The sequence below is a fragment of the Crocuta crocuta genome, unplaced genomic scaffold (assembly GCF_008692635.1).
Source record: "Crocuta crocuta isolate KB4526 unplaced genomic scaffold, BGI_CrCroc_1.0 scaffold177, whole genome shotgun sequence".
Lineage (NCBI taxonomy): Eukaryota > Metazoa > Chordata > Mammalia > Carnivora > Hyaenidae > Crocuta > Crocuta crocuta.
Window position 1 is genome coordinate 4677681 of NW_027531880.1, and position 19874 is coordinate 4697554.

Genomic DNA, 19874 nt, shown 5'->3' on the forward strand with positions numbered 1-19874 from the left:
CTAAAATATTTGCTACATGGTCCTTTCTGTAAAAGGTTTGCTGACCTCTGATCCTGACAGTGAATGATCTCGAGGAAGAGGTAGCACGGAGAGAATGGGGCTGGTGTGGGTTTATACATAAAATGCAAGCATTTTCCTGGGCTGTACACCTGTGAGGAGCAGGGGAGGCCCTGGAACAGGGATCAATGGAGAGATGTGACTGAGGGCAGAGGGATGTTTGAGAGCTCTACCCTGGGGATACCCCGAGAACTGAGAATGAGGAAAACCCAGAGCCTTCCCTTTATTGAGAGCAAGAAAGTTCTCCAGAGAAGCTGTAAGAATTGAGTGACAGCCAACGTCTCCACTAGGTCTAAAATTCTAAGAAATTTATGAAAACTAAACAGATGAATATTACCTAGATTTTGCCAAAATCTTAATATGTTTGTAACTCCAGGTTTTTAGTGCTTATTTGAAATCTATGATCCAACCTATATTAGTTTCCTAAGCTTCTACAGCAATACGCTGGGGAGCTTAAAATAACAGAAATTATTGTTATAGTTGTAGAGGCTGAAAGTTCAAGATCAACACGGGGGCAGGGCTGTGCTCCCTCTGAAGGCTCTAGGGAGGCATCTTTCCTTGCCTCCTCCTACCTTCTGGTGGCCGCTGGCTTCCCGTGGCATTCTAACTTTGTGGCTCCAATCTCGTATGCCCATCCTCCTGGTATGTCTCTGTGCCTTCCTTTTTTTTAGAGACAGCAGTAAGACCCACCCTCATTCACTATGACCTGCTCTCAGCATAACTAAAGACATCTGCAAAGACCTGGTTTCCAAATAAGTTCACATTCTGAAATTCTGTGTGGACGTGAATTTGAAGTGGGGGGAGGGGGCTCTATTTAATGCCTTACCCAAGCCAACTTCTTTTAAATGATGGCACATGACTAAGGTCACAGGTCCTAATATTATGCTCACTAGCTAGTGTTTTCCCCCCCTCTTCTCATGAGAAACCCATACAAACAAGATACATAAGAACTGTGTCTTTACTCAAAATTCTAAAGAAGACATAATTTAACTGTTCTTAAAATTTTTTTTCAAGAGAATATGAATCGTGTAGTAGAAATCTGAAGCATAGAAAAAGAAGAAAAGATGCTTTAAACAAGTATTCCCCACCATCTACCATTAATCAAAGTGAAATTTTAAGATTATCCATAATCTCAATAGTTAGGTATCGTATTTAGGATTAACAAGAAAATTAATTTCTGTTTGTGGCAGACACGTTAGTCATCCAAAATCCATTTGCTTCCTACATTCGCCAGACTTTGAATTGATCATGTGTAGATGTAGCGTGCGTTACTTTAAGACCAGCCTACAAGACAGAGGAGAGCCATTCAACCTACATTAGACTTTTCAAGAACAAGAAAGATACCTTTATTGTGATACCTTGGGGTTGTTTGTTATTGCAGAAGAGCCTAATCTATCCTGGTTGATTTATTGTCCTTTAAAGTTACTGTTTCACATATAAGTTTTTATGAATACATCTATCATTCTTAGCAAAAATGGATATTGAGCACTCTCTTTTATGTAATTCTCAGACATCATTGGTTTGACAGGAAATGGCATCAGACTTAGCAGTAAACTTTCTTTCATTTTTGACCGTTAAGAGTTTGAAGTTGCTGTAATGTGTGCACATCTTAACAACAGGAGAAGATTGATAGAGAACAGTTCTGATGTGTGCTCCAGAGGCATTACAGCATAATGGCTCTGATGACAAGTGCATGTAGATCACTTCCTGGCACACAGTAGGCATTTAGTAAATACTTTTTGGATGAGTGGAAATTGGAAGCGTACATGAGAACAATGATAGGCATTTAAATTTCTATAGCTTTGTTTTCAAAGTAAGTTACCTTGGTTATTTAAATTTCAGTTAAATAAAATCATCAAAGGCAGTGTTTTTCCAACTTTGTAGGAAGTGTCTTGCCCATCCACTTGCTTCATTTAAAGAAAGTTCTTTTCTCCCGGTAAAGATAGGTGAAATACAGAGTATTGTATTTTAACAATGAGACTACTGCCTAGGTGTTTTTCACAAATCCTTTTAAATAGCATATAAATAAAGGCTCTGAAGTCAGACTCAGTTTTACAATCTGGGTATACCTGTGTGAACTTTTGTGAGATATTTTAATTCTCCAGCCCTCTATTTCATATTGGAAAGATGATGGTAATACTTACATACCAGTATTATTATAATAAAGGCGAAGGTATATGTAAAACTTAATATGGTGTCTGCCACACCAGTAAGTGTTGAATGAGTACATTATTGTATGTAAATATGTGTAGGTAGGAATACACACAAACATGCACACACACAGTCGATATTCATTTTTTGCAAATTCTGAATTTGTGAATTTACCTACTCACTAAGACTTATTGGCAACAACAAAATCAACACTCATGGCACATTAATGGTTGTTTGTAGATATGTGTAAAATGGTGAAAAATTTGAGTTGTCCCATGGGCATGCTCTTAGCTGAGGGTGAACAAGGCAATACTTGGCCTTTTGTTTCAAATTTCATACTGCAAAGAAATGTCTTCTTTTGCAATCTATTTAGTGCCAGGTTTTACACATTTCTGTGGGTTTGGTTGGTGACTTTATCATTTAAAATGCCCCCCAAGGGTAGTGCTGGAGTGCTGTCTGGTGTTTCTAAATGCAAGAAGGCTGGGATGTGACTTATGGCAAAAACACATGCACTTAGCTTAGCTTAGTTTAGGCATGAGTTGTATCTTGTTGGCTTTGAGTTACATGTTAATGAATCAAAAATATATATTAAATAAGGTGTCTTTAAACAGAAGCACTTATAAAGCAAGGATCTATGTTGATCAGTTGGTCAAAATGTGACTAAATGTTCACAGGAACCTAACTCTGAATTCACCCTAAGGATCAATGATTTGGTCTTTGCTAATTCAATGTTCTTGGGGACTGTTTGAAGAATATAACTAACTGTGAATAACAAGAATTGACTATATCAAAACTTATATTCATTATATTTATATTAAAAATTTCAAAAGGTCTGTTCATCATACAAAACTGAATAAAAATGTGTATTTTAAAGATCCTAATGTGCAGTAAAGCTGTAGTTCATAGGGCAGAATCTAAATTAATGATAAAATAGATGATCATAGGGGTGCCTGGATGTCTCAGTTGGTTAAGTGTCCGACTCTTGATTTCAGCTTGGGTCATGGTCTCATGGTCATGGGGTTGAGCCCTGCATTGGGCTCTGTGCTGAGCGAGGGACCTGCTAGAGATTCTCTCTCCCTCTCTCTCTCTCTGCCTCCCTCCCCCTCTTGCATCTTTACACTCTTTCTCTAAAATGTAAAAAAACAAAAAAGAAAGAAAGAAAGTAAATAAATAGAAAGATCATCACTGATAATATTAAAGACATTCTATCAGAAACATCACACTCATTGTTTTATTTACTCATCATAAAAAGCATGAATTCTAAAGTATCACTATCTCCATTTTACCAAAGAGGGAAGTAAGACTGAGGGTACAGTGACTTGCTTGACGTTGCGTAGTAAAATAATGTAACTGGAGCTTGAACTCAGGACCTCTGATTCCATGTTTCAGGACCTTCATCTCTAGGTGGTGATAAGTAATGTTTCATAAAATTATCTTCAGATTTTTGTTCCCCTAATGAACAGCACAATTCAAACTCTAAGGCTCTCACTAAGATGATCGGAAGCAGCATGGCCACAAAGATATGTTTCTAAACTTTAAGTCAAGTATTTCTCATTTGTAGGAACAGTGAGCAATGTGGGAAAAGGAACAGATAAGCAATGATCTCGTCCACTCTGCTTGTTTGTGTGTAAGTGTGTTTATCATATATTCCTCTTCTGCAATCTCGTTGGTTCTCGCTTTCCCTTCCTTATTTCCTGTGGAAAATTAGTGAGACAGAGCTTCAGAACTTTTCCATAAATTTCTATGCCAGACACGGAATTGCTTATTTGAGTTCTCTGTTGAATGAATAAAGATCAGGGTATTCTGGATCTGTTTGTAAGTTACATAAATTCAAATTTTAAATAATATATGCACTCCAGGTTCAATCAGCACCTCATATTTGCATATAAGATTTTATACACTGCAGCAGTTCTCTCATCTGAATCAGGTTATTTGGTTTGCCAGCATAGCCATCTAGATACTTGTTTTAATAGATGCAAACAATACTTTGTCAAACCAGCAGATCTTCATAGCAGAGCATTTTCTTTTAAATTGGAAAAGCTAGCAGGTTCTAAGATGTCATCTGTAGATCAATGCATTTGCTCTGATGATGTCTTTGGCTTTTCTAATTCTTATAAATGCAACAAGTAAGCGATTCATAGAATTGCAGACCTGGAAGGTGCTTACCCATCATTATTTCAACCGTGTCACTTTCCTGATGAGGAAACAGGCCTAGAGAAGGAAAGATATTTGCCCAGGGTGATATAACAGGTTTTTGGCAAAGGGCCTTCTTTTGTTTGGCAGTAATCTTTCCATGACGTCACTCTGTCGGGAGAAAACGTACCAGTCCAGATCACTGACTGTTGTACAGCAAATAGGGTTTAAATGCATAAGCAGTGTGAAGCAAGCTAAATTCTTTTGGCCACGGTTTTTATACACCGAATGCCAAGCCACTTGGAGGAATGATTAGATCAAGCCTATTGTCTTTTGATTTTATATTTGATGACCAAAGAAACAAAAGATCAAAGATTGGATGGAATTAAAGATTTTAACAATGAGACTACTGCCTAGGTGATTTTCACAAATCCTTTTAAACAGCATAAACTCGCTTTTCTTTTTTGGATGATCAAATAGTGGTATAAGACATTTGATGGTTTCAGCAGCTTTTATGATGTGGTTATATCTTTGTTCCAGAAAGTGTTCCTTAACACATTTTTATGAAGGAATAGAGTAGAACAATAAAATTGTCAGTTTCCCGTGCTGATGCTGAAAACTGTCAATAGGAGATGCGGTCAGTGCTTGGAATCCATACACAGAATGCATTACCATTCAGAAAAAAAACTCTGAGTGAGAGATTTTTCTGTCAACTATACTCTTAAATCAACTATTAAAGATAAGAACCCTAAAACTGTCTAGTCTATGAAATTGAGAAGGCACTTGTAAAGCAGCACCTTATGTAAAATAATTGGTAATAAGTGTCCCCGACTGTATTCTCATCCTTTGAAATATCTGTATATTTTAAATATCAGCCTCCAAAGTCTTGTGTAATGCTCAGATTGGTTTAATAATCAGATTTAATATGTACAAATTAATGGATAGCCCTTGAATACAACAAATATCATATTTCTTTACATTTTATTTATTATTTAATTTTTTAACATTTATTTATTTTTGAGAGACAGAGACAGAGAATAAATGGGGGAGGAGCAGAGAGAGAGACACAGAATCCCAACCAGGCTCCAGGCTCCAAGCTGTCAGTACAGAGCCCGACATGGGGCTTGAACCCATAAACCTTGAGATCATGACCTGAACCGAAGTCAGACACTTAACCGACTCAACCACCCAGGCGCCCCATATTTCTTTACATTTTAAAAATCAGTGTAAATTACTTCTATCCTCTAGCCCTAAAGACAGGTTAGAAGACCAGTCTTGGTCATTCTTTGGGGTACTCTTTAGGGCCACACAAGGCCCTTAAGGGACGTGGGCACCCTTGAAGAAATCTCTCAGCCTGTGGGCTCTGGCTACTTTATGGTCACCCAGGATGTTGTTGTGTCCTGGGCCACAGGCTGTAGGTGAAGTCCTGGGGCTTCCTCAGAAGTGGATCTCACTTTCCTGTCTCCCTCTCAGGCTGACATATTCCTTCAGGTCAGTGACTTCCACCGATGGTTTCATCTCTTTGTGCCAAGCGATGTTTATGGAAACGAAGGCCAAAGCTCCATTATGGACATTTCTGGGGGATGTCCTGCCACCTGAGACACACTGCTTTTAAGATGCCCATGTCTCTATCTATACCTGCAACCTCTTTTTCCCTCACCTGTAACATGCCAGTTCCTTTCCTGATATTAAGCACACACTTCTCTGACACACAGACCCCCTTATTCTTCAGATAGCCCAATGTGCCTTTGTTCAGTCCATCCTGGGAATGGGAAACACCAGACTTCAAGGCTATGGCCTCATTTTGGAATGAAGTGGGAAACACCTTTCAATTTTATGAAGTGAGTCCATAGGAAAATGAGACAATCAGCTAATTTCTCAGTAGGTTTCTCTGCTATCTAACTTCTGTGACACAGACACCAAGCCAGTTTACTTACCTGAAGGCTTAGAAAGATGACATTTGTGTTTTCTTACTTTACTCTCAGCCTTCAGAGAAGCTGCTTCCCTTGTGTGGATTTCCGACTAATTGTCTGCTGAGCACACCCGTCATTGAGTCTATGACTTTAACTATGAATCCATCTAGGTTTTCAAGAGGACTTTGACCACTTTGAGGTATCATGAATTGTACCTTATTGTGGGAGATACTGGCTAAAGAAATGGTCTGGGAGTTTTGGGAAGAATCCTGACAACTGAGAGTCCTCAGTCATTCATAGGCATGGTGGTTGTTACCCACCTGTTGGGGTTTCACAACCAAGAAGCAGGAGACTGGGGTTGAAGGTGCATTTATGAATTCTCACTGTAATTATATCTTGATTAGTGTAAACTGCTAATGATTATCATCTTCATTTTGCTTTTCAGCCAACAGAGCTGATGAAATCTTAATACCTGGACCCTTCATTTTCAGTTAGTAAAACTCATCTATCAAGATTGCTGCTGGACAGGGGAGGCAAGAACTAACTCTGGCATATATGGGAATATTTTACTTGCGCTTTATTAACACAAAAGGGAGATCATTTTTAGTCAAAATGATTAAGAAAGATGTGCATATGTCTGCTTACCCCTGATGATTTAGATTCAAGAGTTTTGCCTTAAGAAATGTTATTTCATCCAGTGCCTAGGATGGAGAGTGAGTTATACCTAGAAATTCACAGAATTCTGAGTTACCATCTTATCCATCTCTCTGTTTCCATCAAGATTCCCTTTAAGGCTTAAGTCCCATCATCTGGCACGGTTTAAATGTTCTCCCTTTCACCTCTGGGTATTAATAATGCTCTCGTTCTACAAACCTTCTTCAGCTACCCACCCCAGGGACAGTGTCTTAATATCATGCATCATGTTCCCTTAAACTCTTTGTCTTCTAAAGGCCTACTGTTCAGGCTTAGTTTGCTTTTCCTTATTAGCAGCTTTGGAAGAACAGCTGGCCATTAGCCTAAATTCCATAATCCTCTGTGTGTCTCAAGTGTTATTAAGTAATGCTTTGGTTTCTCGTCTTCTGGCTAAGTAATCTCCCATCATTTAACCATTACTCATACACATTTCTCCCTTAAGCCACCTCTCTGGCTCTTCCCTACACTTCCTGGCAATCTACAATCCATCCCAGATGGCTTTGAAAGGATCTTAGATTGCTGTGGTAACTATAAACTTATGACCAGATACATGAACCTCTCATGACCAGTAAGTGAGATTTCTAACTTCCTCTTTCCAAACACTCCCTTGTTTCATGCTCACCACATTCCCAGTCTCTGTGAGGGCAGCTTCTGTGTCTGTCTGGCAGAACTGATGTCAGTGCAGGACATGGGAAAACATGGAGTAGGAATTAGGAGATCTGGCTTCCAGTCTTTATTTTCTCTGTGGCCAGGATGTCTGGGAACTAACTTTTATCGAGCAACACAACAAAGATATGAGTTTGAACTATTAGCCCCATTTTATTTTAGGAAATATGCTCACTATAGTTCAAGTAACTCGATCCTGAATGTCCATGTAAATCTAGTTTGATTTTAGTTCAAAACCTTCATTCTCTCTATATCTGTTACCCCTTATGATTTTTTTTTAAATAAATGGGCTTCTGAATTAGTGCAACTTAAGACAATAATTCTGTGAGTTAATTAAAAGTATTTCTATTCCAGGGGCATCCAGGTGGCTCAGTTGGCTAAGCATCTGACTTGGGCCCAGGTCATGATCTCACGGCTCATGAGTTCAAGCCCCACATCAGGCTCCATGCTGACCGCTCACAGCCTGTAGCCTGCTTCGGATTTTGTGCCTCCTTCTCTCTCTGCCCTTCCCCTCCTTGTGCTCTGTCTCTCTTTCTCAAAAATAAAATAAACATTAAAAAAAATTTAAAAAAAGTATTTCTATTCCAGATTTCAAGTTGCATGAGGGCTGAGGTGGTGTTGTATGTTAATGTGGAAGTTGGTGCCAATGCACAGAGTAGAATGAATGAAACATGAAAATACAGGTGTCTTGTAAGATTGAAGTGAAAGTGAGGCCCATGCCCAATGCTCTCCCTCCAGTCGGATGCTTCCCAACCCTGTCTGCACACTAGAAGCACCTGTAAAACTTTAAAACCAGATGTTGCTCAGCCCCACCCTCAGGGATTCTGATATAATTGTCCTGGAGTGGGGCCTAGAGTCCATAAGTGTTCAGTCTCACAGGTGCATCTAACCCTTACCAGGGCTGAGAACCCCTGATCCTAACCCAGGGCTTTCCAAATTTAGTTTGCATATCAATCACCCTAAGCTCTCCTAAAGGTGAATTCTCATCTAGTGGTCCAGGCTGGGGCTTGAGATTTTCATCTCCAATAAACTGCCAGGTGATGTGGATGATCTTGGTCTGTGGAACACTCTTGAAGTTGCAAATTTGAAGCAGCCATCACCTTCATTTGCTGTTAATGGCACCCTTGTTCTAAAAATTCTTCAATAGAAATCATTTATATTCTCTCGCGCGCACTCCCTTTTAACCGTGTCTGCATGGCAACAATGAAGTATGCAATTTGTGATCGAGCCATAGTTAAATGAATGATTATGGATGCTACATCTAAATAATTCAGGCTCTGGCTTGGCCTCTGTTCCCCCAGAGACTAAATTAACCTAAGGATTTTCTAGCATTGATTCACAAAGTCTTATCTAGCCTAAAACCTCTTCCTTATTTGCAATCATCCTCTGCCCACCAACTTCATTCCTCAATATCAGAAGCGGTGGTATAAGGCAATGGTCTTTAAACTTGTAGGGATTGGAGGACCTTCTTGCGTTAGCATTTGATGCTCTGGATTCTCTTGATCCAAGCACTGGGAATACCTAACATGAAAGAGCAGAGTGTCTCCATCTGTCTCAGAAGACCTCAAGAAGTTCTAGGGTTGCTTTGAGGTCGGATCGAGCTGAATGGCATCAAACCTTCAGATGTAGCAGTTTACAAGTGGCAGTTAATAAAAGTGCTGTATTTCTAGATTAAATCCAAAGAAATACATGCAAAATTATATGCATAGCTAATATTCATATTCAGTTAGTTTTAAATATGAAGTAGAGGCAATTTTCCTAACTTGCAAACTGTGAAATTTTAATGGGACGTTTAGGGTATATAGACTTAAGGTCACTCAACACAGAGGTGGAGTGGAGAAACCTGATTGGGGGAAGCATGCTAGTTGAGGGTGAAAAATAGATACACACATTCTCTTCAGGGAACTACCGGTATTAACTTCTCTAAAATTATTTCTAAGGGCTCACCTTCCTTCAGCCCATACCAGAAGGCTGCCCTCTCTTTGTGTCTACCTCTGAACTTAGCCTATACTTTATCTGTGCTGTGCTTCTGGCACCAGTCACTTTTCTCATCTTTGAATCCTCCATAAATATTCATAGGACATAAGAAATGATCCAGGAAGCTGGCTCTCTAGTTGAATAGCTGATGCTGCTGGATCAGTAAATCATTCCCATCCATAAGCAGGGGGTATGGATTAAGGGAAGCCAGGGATAACGGCAGCAGAATGAAAGGATAGGAGCTAGGACCCATCCCCTGGGGTCAGCTTACCAGTCTCCAGCCTCTGGCAACACTGCCTGGGATCTGAGTGATGCTGACTCCCCCCTTTAAGATGGCAGCTGCTGGCCCAGGCATAGGGGTGCCAGTGCATCAATGAATCTCCATAAAGGAAAGCCACTCTGCCCTCTGGGACTCCACCTGTCTTGGGTTCATAAGGAAAGGCATTTCCGGCACTGTCCAGTTAGCAGGCCATTGATTCTTGTAAGCAATAAGCAAAGTGTGTAGTAGGGTGATGTCATAACTCCTTGTGTCCAAACAACTTAATAAATATTTATGTCCTAATAATTCAGCCAACACGTATTGAAGGAAAACTTAATATCTGCATTTCATCCTTAAATAATCACATTTGGTCATGGATGCGTTTGCGCATTGGACACGGCATAGCTTCTCAAATCTTTGGATTAGTGGACACTGTCACTTTTGTTTCCTGCTTCTCAATGGTTGGCGAGGTGGATTGGAGGTAGACAGCAGCCTCCAAAAATCCAGGTTCGCAGGAATATGAAGTTATTCAAAGGATGGTAGCATCTAATGTTGAGACTGAACTTCCTCAGGAGAGTGGTTGCCACGGTGTCTAATGGATATCTCTATGCTTTTCTCAGAATTTTAAATAATCCTATGGTTTTCCATGATGTTGACTGCATCATCCCAGGGCACCTCGGCACAAAGTTTGGGAACTGTGACCATAAGTGAATATTTTGATGCTGAACTCAGAAGAAGTAAAGCACCTTCACTGAAGAGTATCTAGGACCAAACGCTGTGAATGCATTATACCTACAATGCATCAGGTGTTTGTAAGATCAATCCGGACTGAAAGAATGCCTTCCTACTAGCAGAATTCCTAAAGTAAATTTCCTTCTCTCACACAGATAGCTTTATGGGAATAAACTGCTGCCCTTATTCAACAAGGGTTTATTTAATACATACTATGTGCCCCACCTGGTTCTGGGGACAGGGGGTATAGTGGCAGACGAAAGAGATAAAGATCCTGCCCTCACGAGGCCTACATTCCATTGCTTTGTTTTCAACATATGGAAGAATGTGGTGTATCACAGCCTTAGGATTCTTTTGTCAAACAACATGAAAAAATTATAAAAGGACTTTCATCTCCTCTAAAGTTCTGTTTAATGGCTTGTTTTCGAAGATTAGGTTTCTGCAGGAAACAGGCGTACTTAAGATATTTAGAACCCAATCAGTGACTGAAACTAGAGGGAATTATTCAATATTAATGAAAATCAATGATCTATGAATACTATAATAATGAAGACTGATGATATATGAATGTAGTGTGGGTGAGGAAGCAGTTCCTGTTAATAGGCTGATTATAATTAGAGTTTTGATACAAAATTGAATTGGAATGATGGTTCTGATAAGCCCCCCTCGCCTTTATTACTTCTCGGGAAATGTTTAATGGCATGTATTTTGGAACATGAAATGTTTTACAGTGTTCTTTAATTTCATTCATGGCATACAAGAGATAGCACATGGCTTTTCCTATCATCCAGCCTTGGGTAGAGGAGCTCACTTCTAAACATATCATATGAAAAGGAAGAGAGTTTCTTCATTTTATCTAAATACTGAGAATGATTTTGGGGATCTGCCATACAGTGGGAAAAAGGCTTTCCCCTGTATCTTTTGGAGAAATAGGGGAAGCTGGGGCCTTTACATCATATTCTGACAAAGCCAGCTTTCTCCCAACCTGTTTTCCCCCAAATCAACAATAAATTAATAAATAAATCACCACAAATAAAATCTTCTGTGATTTAAGACCTGGTTGTGGCTCCACGCGTCCCCTAAGCAGTGTTTTCTCCACTTTGTACTAAAACACGTTAGCATGAAATGTGGCCTATATGTAAGTTGTAAAATAAAAATGTTTTCCCTCTGCATCAAGGAGTGTATATCCGCTAGTATAAAACAAATCACCATAATCTGCAACTGAGAAATAACCACTGCTAAGATCTTGATTTATAGCCTTCTAGTCTTTATATGGTTTTAAATATGTGGGTGTGTATAATTTAATGATAAGTAATTTGGTTTACATCCTACATATAAACACATCTTTGGTTTATATTATATCCCAAGCATTTCTCTGGGTCACTAAATATTAATTTTTTTTCTAAAACGTGTTTTTGATTGCTGCATGGTATTTCACAATATGGATGCCCACAATTTATGTAATCTCTCCCCACATACAAACATCTAACTTGTTTTTAACCCTATAAAGCTTAACAAAATCATTCAAGATTTAAAATTAGCTGTTTAGAAAACAAGAAATCCACCCAACTGGTTGTGCCTGAAATGTATTAGTCCTTTTCTTCCTTTATTGATCATGTTGTTTGAGCATCTACCGTCTAGACAAGAGGCTCTGTCCTCTGGGAGAGATGCAAAGAGATATATGTTGAGCCCTGACTTTGCCTGGTTTGCATGAGTTGAGGCATTTACCTGCAGAAGAGGCTGGAAGACTGAGTTGTCCATCCACACTGACAGCTGTCTCCTCAGCCAAGCACTGAAAGGCCCGGGGACATTTAACTGTCAATAGCATTTGCAAAAACAAAAACAAATCCCCCCACCCCCAAAATAGTGATACTTGCAGAAAGATTCTTACTGTCAATAATTTGATTTAGGGTAGGACAAAAAGAGAAAAAAGAAAGGCAGTTGATCATAGGCACTGGGAATTGGAAACATTGTTTTAAGGAAAATGCATAGTTCCAGATAATCCCTGCTGAGAACAGATGTTGAAGCCTAGGAAATGTGTTCTGTTTATTTGGTCTATTGCTCCCTCAGCATCATTGGAAACTAGTCGGCACTAAGCTATGGCACTGGTCTTTGAGTCAAAAGATCTGGCATTTGCCTTTGTCTTTGCCGCTGCTTATTAGCTAGAGGACCCTGTGATAGCTGACTCATCTCCCTGAACTTCAAGCTGCCTCATTGGTCAAACAGGATTTGGGGGAGACTTATAGAAGAAAATACATGGAAGAGACAGAATGGAATAAACTGTATAATGTCAAACAAACCTGAGGAATTAGTATTATGGACAAGAATATATTAGGTGAGAAAGCCACATACTTTGGAAGAAGTGAATTCCTGAAACTATTTCAATAGCCTCCAAGTGCTTTGTGAGGCTGGACTAAGTTTTGTTATCCTAAAGCCTAGAAAGCATCAAGAATGAATGAAAGGGGGAGAAAGGAAAAGACAGGGATGGAAGGGAGGGGAGGGGAGAGATAGGGAGAGACGGCTGAGAAGGGGAGGGGAGGGAGGAGAAGAGAAGGGAGAGGAACAGAGGAGAGGAGAGAGAGGGGGGGATGCCAGTGAAAGCTGTACATTTGGGGCTTGAAGTGCACCATGTACTGTGGTCCAAAAGGCAGATAGGCAGGTAAGAATACCATTCCCTCTGACTGTGTGATCCCCTTCTCTGGCTAAGGACACTCACATGCTGATCTGATTAAGTAAAGCTTTGAGATCTACTGATAGATCCTGTCTGGTTGGTTGAAAGGGACCTGCTCTGGTCTCCCAAGCAGTTATTTCCAAAATTTTTATTAATTCCTTTCTCCAGTTGATGTTAAACCAGATGTGACCCCAGAAGCTAGGATGACGAACTCATTCCTGTTTGCCTGGGAGCATCCCTGCTTTAGCACTGGGAGTCCCACATCCTGGGAACCTTCTCAGTTCTTGGCAAACTGGGGTGGTTGGTACGATGTCAGAAGCTTGGAGTGAGGGTTTAGATGCTGTGCTAAATGAATCCAAGTAAATGGCTTCCTGTTTGAAAGTAAAATTTCCGGAATGATGTGCATAATTTGAACTCTCTAAAATGTATAGAAACAGGCCACCTTGGCAAACAGACAGAAGTTGGATACAATACTGACTTCCTGTATATCCAATTGAATCCAGAAGGCATAGGGAGACTGGGATATGTGTCTACACTTTGACATGTTGCCTTTCTATGATTTAGCTTTCACCTCCCCACCCCCACCCAGAATCTTGCCAGTGATTGTTTAGTACTTATATTTATATCGACTGGTACAGCATTCAAGCCCTAAATGATTCAATTTAGAAGAGATAAGGAAACTCTTGGTCACTGGTACTTTATTCACTTCTAATGCAAAGAGCATCCATCCATTCATTCGTTCATTTAGCAAAAGGCATGGGATATACACTGCGTGAGTGCCACCAGGCAAGGTGCTGACTCATGGAGAGTGTGGTTGTGTACAATGCTACGTTGCAGAGTAAGGAAGTATGGGAAAAGAGATGCTCACAGGATGCTCTGAAAATATTTTTGTCCTTAGAGCAACTGTGGTTATTCTACCAGGAAAGAAACAAATATAGGAGATATTATTCTAAACTATTAACTCAAGACAACTTAGCCAACAGTCTACAAATAGCTACTGAGAACTTGCTCCTTAACAAACATTATGCAAGACATAAAGGGGATATTGAAAATGGCTCTCAGGTCAGGTGGATCCTTAGAAATCAAGTTTTGGTGACTGACTTTTTTAATTGTCTCAAGCATTAGAACAACTTGAGTTTATTATAGTTACTCTGAACTGGCTACAGATTCCTGATCTTCTGTTCAAATTACTGGGGGCTGTATGTGTTGTGAGAGTCAGAAATTTTAGGAGGTTAGCTATGTAATTAGGTCCGTATACTGTGTATTATGTTTCAGCACATCTAGGATAGCACTTCATATTTAGAGACATTAATAATTCTATTGCAACATATATGTATGTTTATACATATATACATATTATGATCTAATTTCTCTTATGCATGTGCACACAAGTAAGATTATAATGCGCTGTTTAAGAAATGTTCAGTGAATTGTGCGGTTAGTAAGTGCTTTGAGTTTAGAGGAGGGAGAACCACTTGCTTGGGTTTCCAAGGCCTCACAGAGCAGATGGGACCGAACAGCACCCTACAGGCCAGGTGCTGAGCCAGGAGGAGAGGGATGGTGGCCCAGGCCGGGGATGGTACCAGTCAAAGTTAGGCGGTGCTTTACCTCAGCAGCTCAGTGTGTATATGAGTTTCTTCTTGGGACAAGGGATCAGAATTGTTATTTAATTTTTATAATATAAATGTATAACATTAGCTGCTATTTTGGAGAAACTTTTACATCTTGGTGAAATGGAGAAATTGATTAGGGGCTTAAAAAGTGCCAAGTACAAGGAGAAAGAATAAAATCTGCCCATTTGCAGCAATGTGGATGGAACTGGAGGGTATTATGCTAAGTGAAATAAGCCAATCAGAGAATGACAGATACCGTATGTTTTTACTCATATGTGGATCTTGAGAAATTTAACAGAAGACCATGGAGGAGGGGAAGGTGGGGAAAAGGTACAGAGAGGGAGGGAAGCAAACCCTCCAGAAAAAAAAAAGGAGACTCTTTTTTTTTTTTTAAATGTTTTTATTTATTTCTAGGAGAGAGAGAGAGACAGCGTGAGCAGGGGAGGGTCAGAGAGAGAGGGAGTCACAGACTGAAACAGGCTCCAGGCTCCGAGCTGGCAGTCAGCACAGAGCCCGACGCGGGGCTCGAACCCACGAACCGCGAGATCATGACCTAAGCGAAAGTCGGACGCTTAACCGACTAAGCCACCCAGGCGCCCCAAAAGGAGACTCTTAAATACTGAAAACAAACAGGGTTGATGGGGGCTGAGGGAGAGGGGAAAGTAGGTGATGGGCACTGAGAAGGGCACTTGTTGGGATGAGCACTGGGTTTTATATGGAAACCAATTTGACAACAAATTGTATTTTTAAAAAGTGCCAAGTAATTATTATATCCTTCTGCCTCACAGATAAAGATGTGGCATTTCAGTTACTGCCTACAAAGTAATTGGCTTTATTGTTGTGGGGTGTAGTATGCACTTTCTTTTATGTGAAGATCTAGGAAGACTCTTGTATAGTCACTTTCAAATAAAATCTGGCAATATTTGTGTTAGTGGTTCTCAACATTGGCTGTACTTTGGAAACATGGATCAAGGTCGTATGGGAGGAGGGCACGAAAGCATCCCGCCGCCTGGCTCCTACCCAGAGATTCAGATATAATTGAACAGAATTGGTCTGGGAGACAGCCTGGACATAGAGATTTTTAAAGCTCCTGCTAAGTCTAATGTTCGCCCAAGGTTGAAAACTACTGGTTTTGATGAATGAACTCTTGGTTTTAAGTTGTACATAGAGGAGGTGAAGTCAGTATTTAGCTAAATATTCTTGCAATTAGAATAAAAACATAAAGCATGAAATTTAAATAAAAATGCACTATACATCAACCAGAGTGTTTTGTTACAAACATGTTTGCAGACCAAACCATAATCTTTACCTTATTTTGTATTCATTTTATTAGAATAATATACTTTTGCCAAAGAACTATGGGTGTTATGGCCCATGCTCACACACAGATTTAGCATTATGATCTGGAAATTGCTCTCTTCCCATATAGCCTCGCTATTTGGCATTCAGTCAAAGCCATAACAGAGAGAGAGCAAGCCTGTATAATTTTGCTCCATCCAAACCGTATGAGCTTTAAAGACATGGTGACCCTGAATTTTACCCTTGTGGAAACCAGAGACATCAGAGATTTGCCAGAGGTGACACAGCTAAGGGGGTAATGGAATCCAACCCAACATTGATTTCTGACTTTGATCCCACACGGTTTCCACCCCTTCATGCTGCTGCCTTTTCTTGCCCTTACAGGAAATATAAACTCATTTGGGATTGATGAGGATAGTTGGAAATAGGAGCATAAGAAAAATTAAACTTTGGGGCTGTGCACCGGGTAGTGGAATCATTAAGGAGGAGAAGCTATAATGCAGACACAGTGTTAACCTTCTTTCTTGTGTGAGAGATAAGATTATCTTATTTGATGGATATTTTGTTGTGCATCACACTCCTGCCAGAAAGTGGTATAAGAGGTATCAATAGATGAAATTGACTCAGATGTTTTTTTAGGGCCCAGTTTAGAGAAAAGTGAGCTACGCTTCAAGAATCAACGTTCATTCTGATCGGAAACATTTGATATGTTTCCCTTGTCATAAAAAACAATAGATGGATATAAATTCTCAGAAATTGATAGGGTTGCAGGAAACTTTGGAAGTGAGATCCAATTTCCTTCTGAAAAGTAGGTAGAAGTCCTTTTACACACAGGTCACCTGAGTATTTGTAGCTTCTAATAGCATTTCTAAGACATAACAGAATGATACTGGGTGGCAGCTGGTGTGGTATGGCCCACTTTTGAGCTTTATTTTCACATGGTGATATATGACTGAATCTAGTAATAAGGCTTTTAAGAGATGTACTATTTCTCTAAGTCCCTATAGAAATAATACCATTAAGTTTCATCCAAGCTAGCTAAAACTTCTCCATCTGGTGATATCTCTGGGTAGAGAAGAAAAGATTTTTTCAAGATATTGCCACCATACAGTCATTCCTTGAATCAAAATGTTATTTAGCAAGTATTTATTTGAATGTTATTTAGTTCTGAAAAGAAAGCCCACACAAAACTGATTTGAAAGATTGGGGAGTTGATTAAGTATTTACTTATTATTGAGGTTCCAGATTTCAGCTTTTCTTTGGAATGACACTAATGTTCATGGTTTTGCCAAGTTTACTCTACATTACAGAGGCAAAGAATGAACAGAAGGTACTGCTGTATTGCATTATGACTAATGGGCCATATGAGAATTTAAATATCTTCTGTAAAATATTTGGATTAGAACCTTTTTCCAAATTTAAATTAAATCCTATGTAAAACAAAGATGACTGAGGTCTAGAAAAATATCTAAGTTTGCTTATTATAAAATTACTTATTAAGAAGTATAAGAAGAGTCTTTAGAGGTATTGTAAGGAACATTGGCCTTGGAAATTAAGGATTTGATTTGGAGTCTTGCCTTTGCCATAACCAGATATGTCACCATCAGTAAATCATGTGGCATCTGTGTGGTCCATCAGGTGATAAATGGGACAGTAATCTAAGTCATAGCTATTGGGAGGATGAAAGCACATTGTATGTTGTAATGCAGAAGAAAGTTAGTTTTACTTTCTGTTAGTAAACCCCTTCAAGTTAGTTGTTTTTTAATTTCTGGACCAAAAATAACTGAAAGCTCACAATGGAATGTGTTAAGTTAATAGCTAGGGCTGTGCAATCTCAAAATAGTGATATTATGCCTTTTCAGTTTAGATAAGCAACATCTGCTCTATAGGGTTTGTCTTTTGGTCTTTTAAACCAATATTATACTTTCAACATCAATTTTAGCAGGTATGTGTTGAAAATAACCTATCACAGTTAACAGAAGAAACTGACAATAAAATGAGCACGATTTTGTCAATTGGTACAATCCTTGTAACTGAAAGATCTGCTTCTATCACTTGGGCATGTCCTTTATGTGTCGGTTATTTCTAGTTATAGCACACAAATGTCTCATTCATTCATTCATTCAGAATCTTTGAAGCCATAGCTGTTCAATGTTTACTCCAGGTTTGGCTTTGACTTAATGGATCCCTCCCTTACCTCCAAGAGTTTATTTTTGAAAATCGTTCTTTCCTCCTAAGGAATGGTCTCCTGAGTTATCAGATTTAAGCATAACAACGTGAGAAATATGATCTCAATAAATTGGGAATTTTCTATTGTATCCCAGCCTCAAAAATGAAGGCTGGCAAAAAAAATTTTCCTGCTTTCAGGAAACTCTGGATTTTGAGCTCTAGAATGAACATGAGACTCTTCCATCTTCAGATATTGAAGACATGTGCACTCGGTAATGGACTAACCTGGCCTCTGCTTCTCTCTGGTTGTTTTCTTTCACAGCAACACCCCTGAACTCACTTAAGCCTCCGAGGGTGGACGCTGCTCCAGTGGTCGCATCTCCCTATCAAAGAAGAGATTCAGACAGGTACTGTGGGCTCTGTGCAGCCTGGTTTAACAACCCTCTGATGGCCCAGCAACATTATGATGGCAAGAAACACAAAAAGAATGCGGCAAGAGTTGCTTTATTAGAACAGCTTGGGACAACTCTGGATATGGGGGAACTAAGAGGTAAGAGAAACTCTTTCAATTTCTGCCACCAAACTGAGCTTTCAGAGAAAGATCGTGTCTTCACAAATTGGATTGATTACTAAGGAAAAATCTAGGCTCGTCTAAAAGGAATAGAAGGCAAAGGAAATGAGCAGAAAACTAGCTTTGTTTTTGTAATCTCCTTCGTTGCAAAGTCTTTGTTATTTCCATATTTTTATTGACTGTTTTTCAAATTGAAGCCACCCAGATATGAGCCAGATTTTCTCCTTCTGCTTTGTCTTTAAATACCTTTGCTAATGACTGCTTTTGTAGATGAGCAGTATGAGAGAAGATGCTAAAAAAGACAAATAGCATTATCTTATTAAACTTTTGTGTTTTACGAATCTAACCCAAACAAAGCAACATGTTGACTCTATTTCATAGCTTTAAAGAAGCCCAAGTTCCTTTAATAGAAATATCTAGGAAACTGAGGTAATACAGTTCTATGTGCCACTGTATGGCCAATACCCAGCTTCCCCACCACACCCTGGCAGATGTTTCCTCAAGTGACAGAAAGCATGCAACATTTGAAATTCGCATGGGGTCTCCCAGAAGCTTCTGAGTGGAGACTTGGGAACCACTGGATGAGGATCATTCCTGTGAGTTCTTTAAGGAGACAGTTACCAATTCATGGCACTTTGTAGTATTTCATCAACAACCATTTAAGCATTTTTGATCACCTAAACATTTTTGATCAGCTGTTGTTGGCAGTGAAGAAGTAGGACAGAATCACATATAATATTTTTCTCTGAGAAGATACACTTTCTCAGAAAAATAATTTTGCAAAGGGTGCTATTAATACTGTACTCCAAGTGCTGTATGGGTTAGGTGAGGTTTGATGGCTGGCCAAGAATCATTGTTCATAATAAGCTCTCATAACAAAGATTGCAGTTCAATTTTGAGAATTTTGAGAATGCAATCTGTGTTTAAACTGGGTTTTTTGTATGGAGCCTACAATTCTCTCCCTAACTGG

General features: G+C 39.4%; 1 protein-coding gene across 1 annotated transcript in view; it reads left to right on the forward strand.

Moving 5' to 3' along the window:
• The window catches only part of ZMAT4 (zinc finger matrin-type 4), a 223557-nt gene extending 203934 nt beyond the window's left edge, over nucleotides 1-19623 (forward strand). Inside the window, exons 5-6 of the mRNA XM_077773125.1 lie at nucleotides 18656-18883; nucleotides 19613-19623. Of these exons, the coding sequence (XP_077629251.1) occupies nucleotides 18656-18883; nucleotides 19613-19623 (239 nt within the window). The remainder of the gene's footprint in view (nucleotides 1-18655; nucleotides 18884-19612) is intronic.
• The last annotated feature ends 251 nt before the right edge of the window (nucleotides 19624-19874 follow it).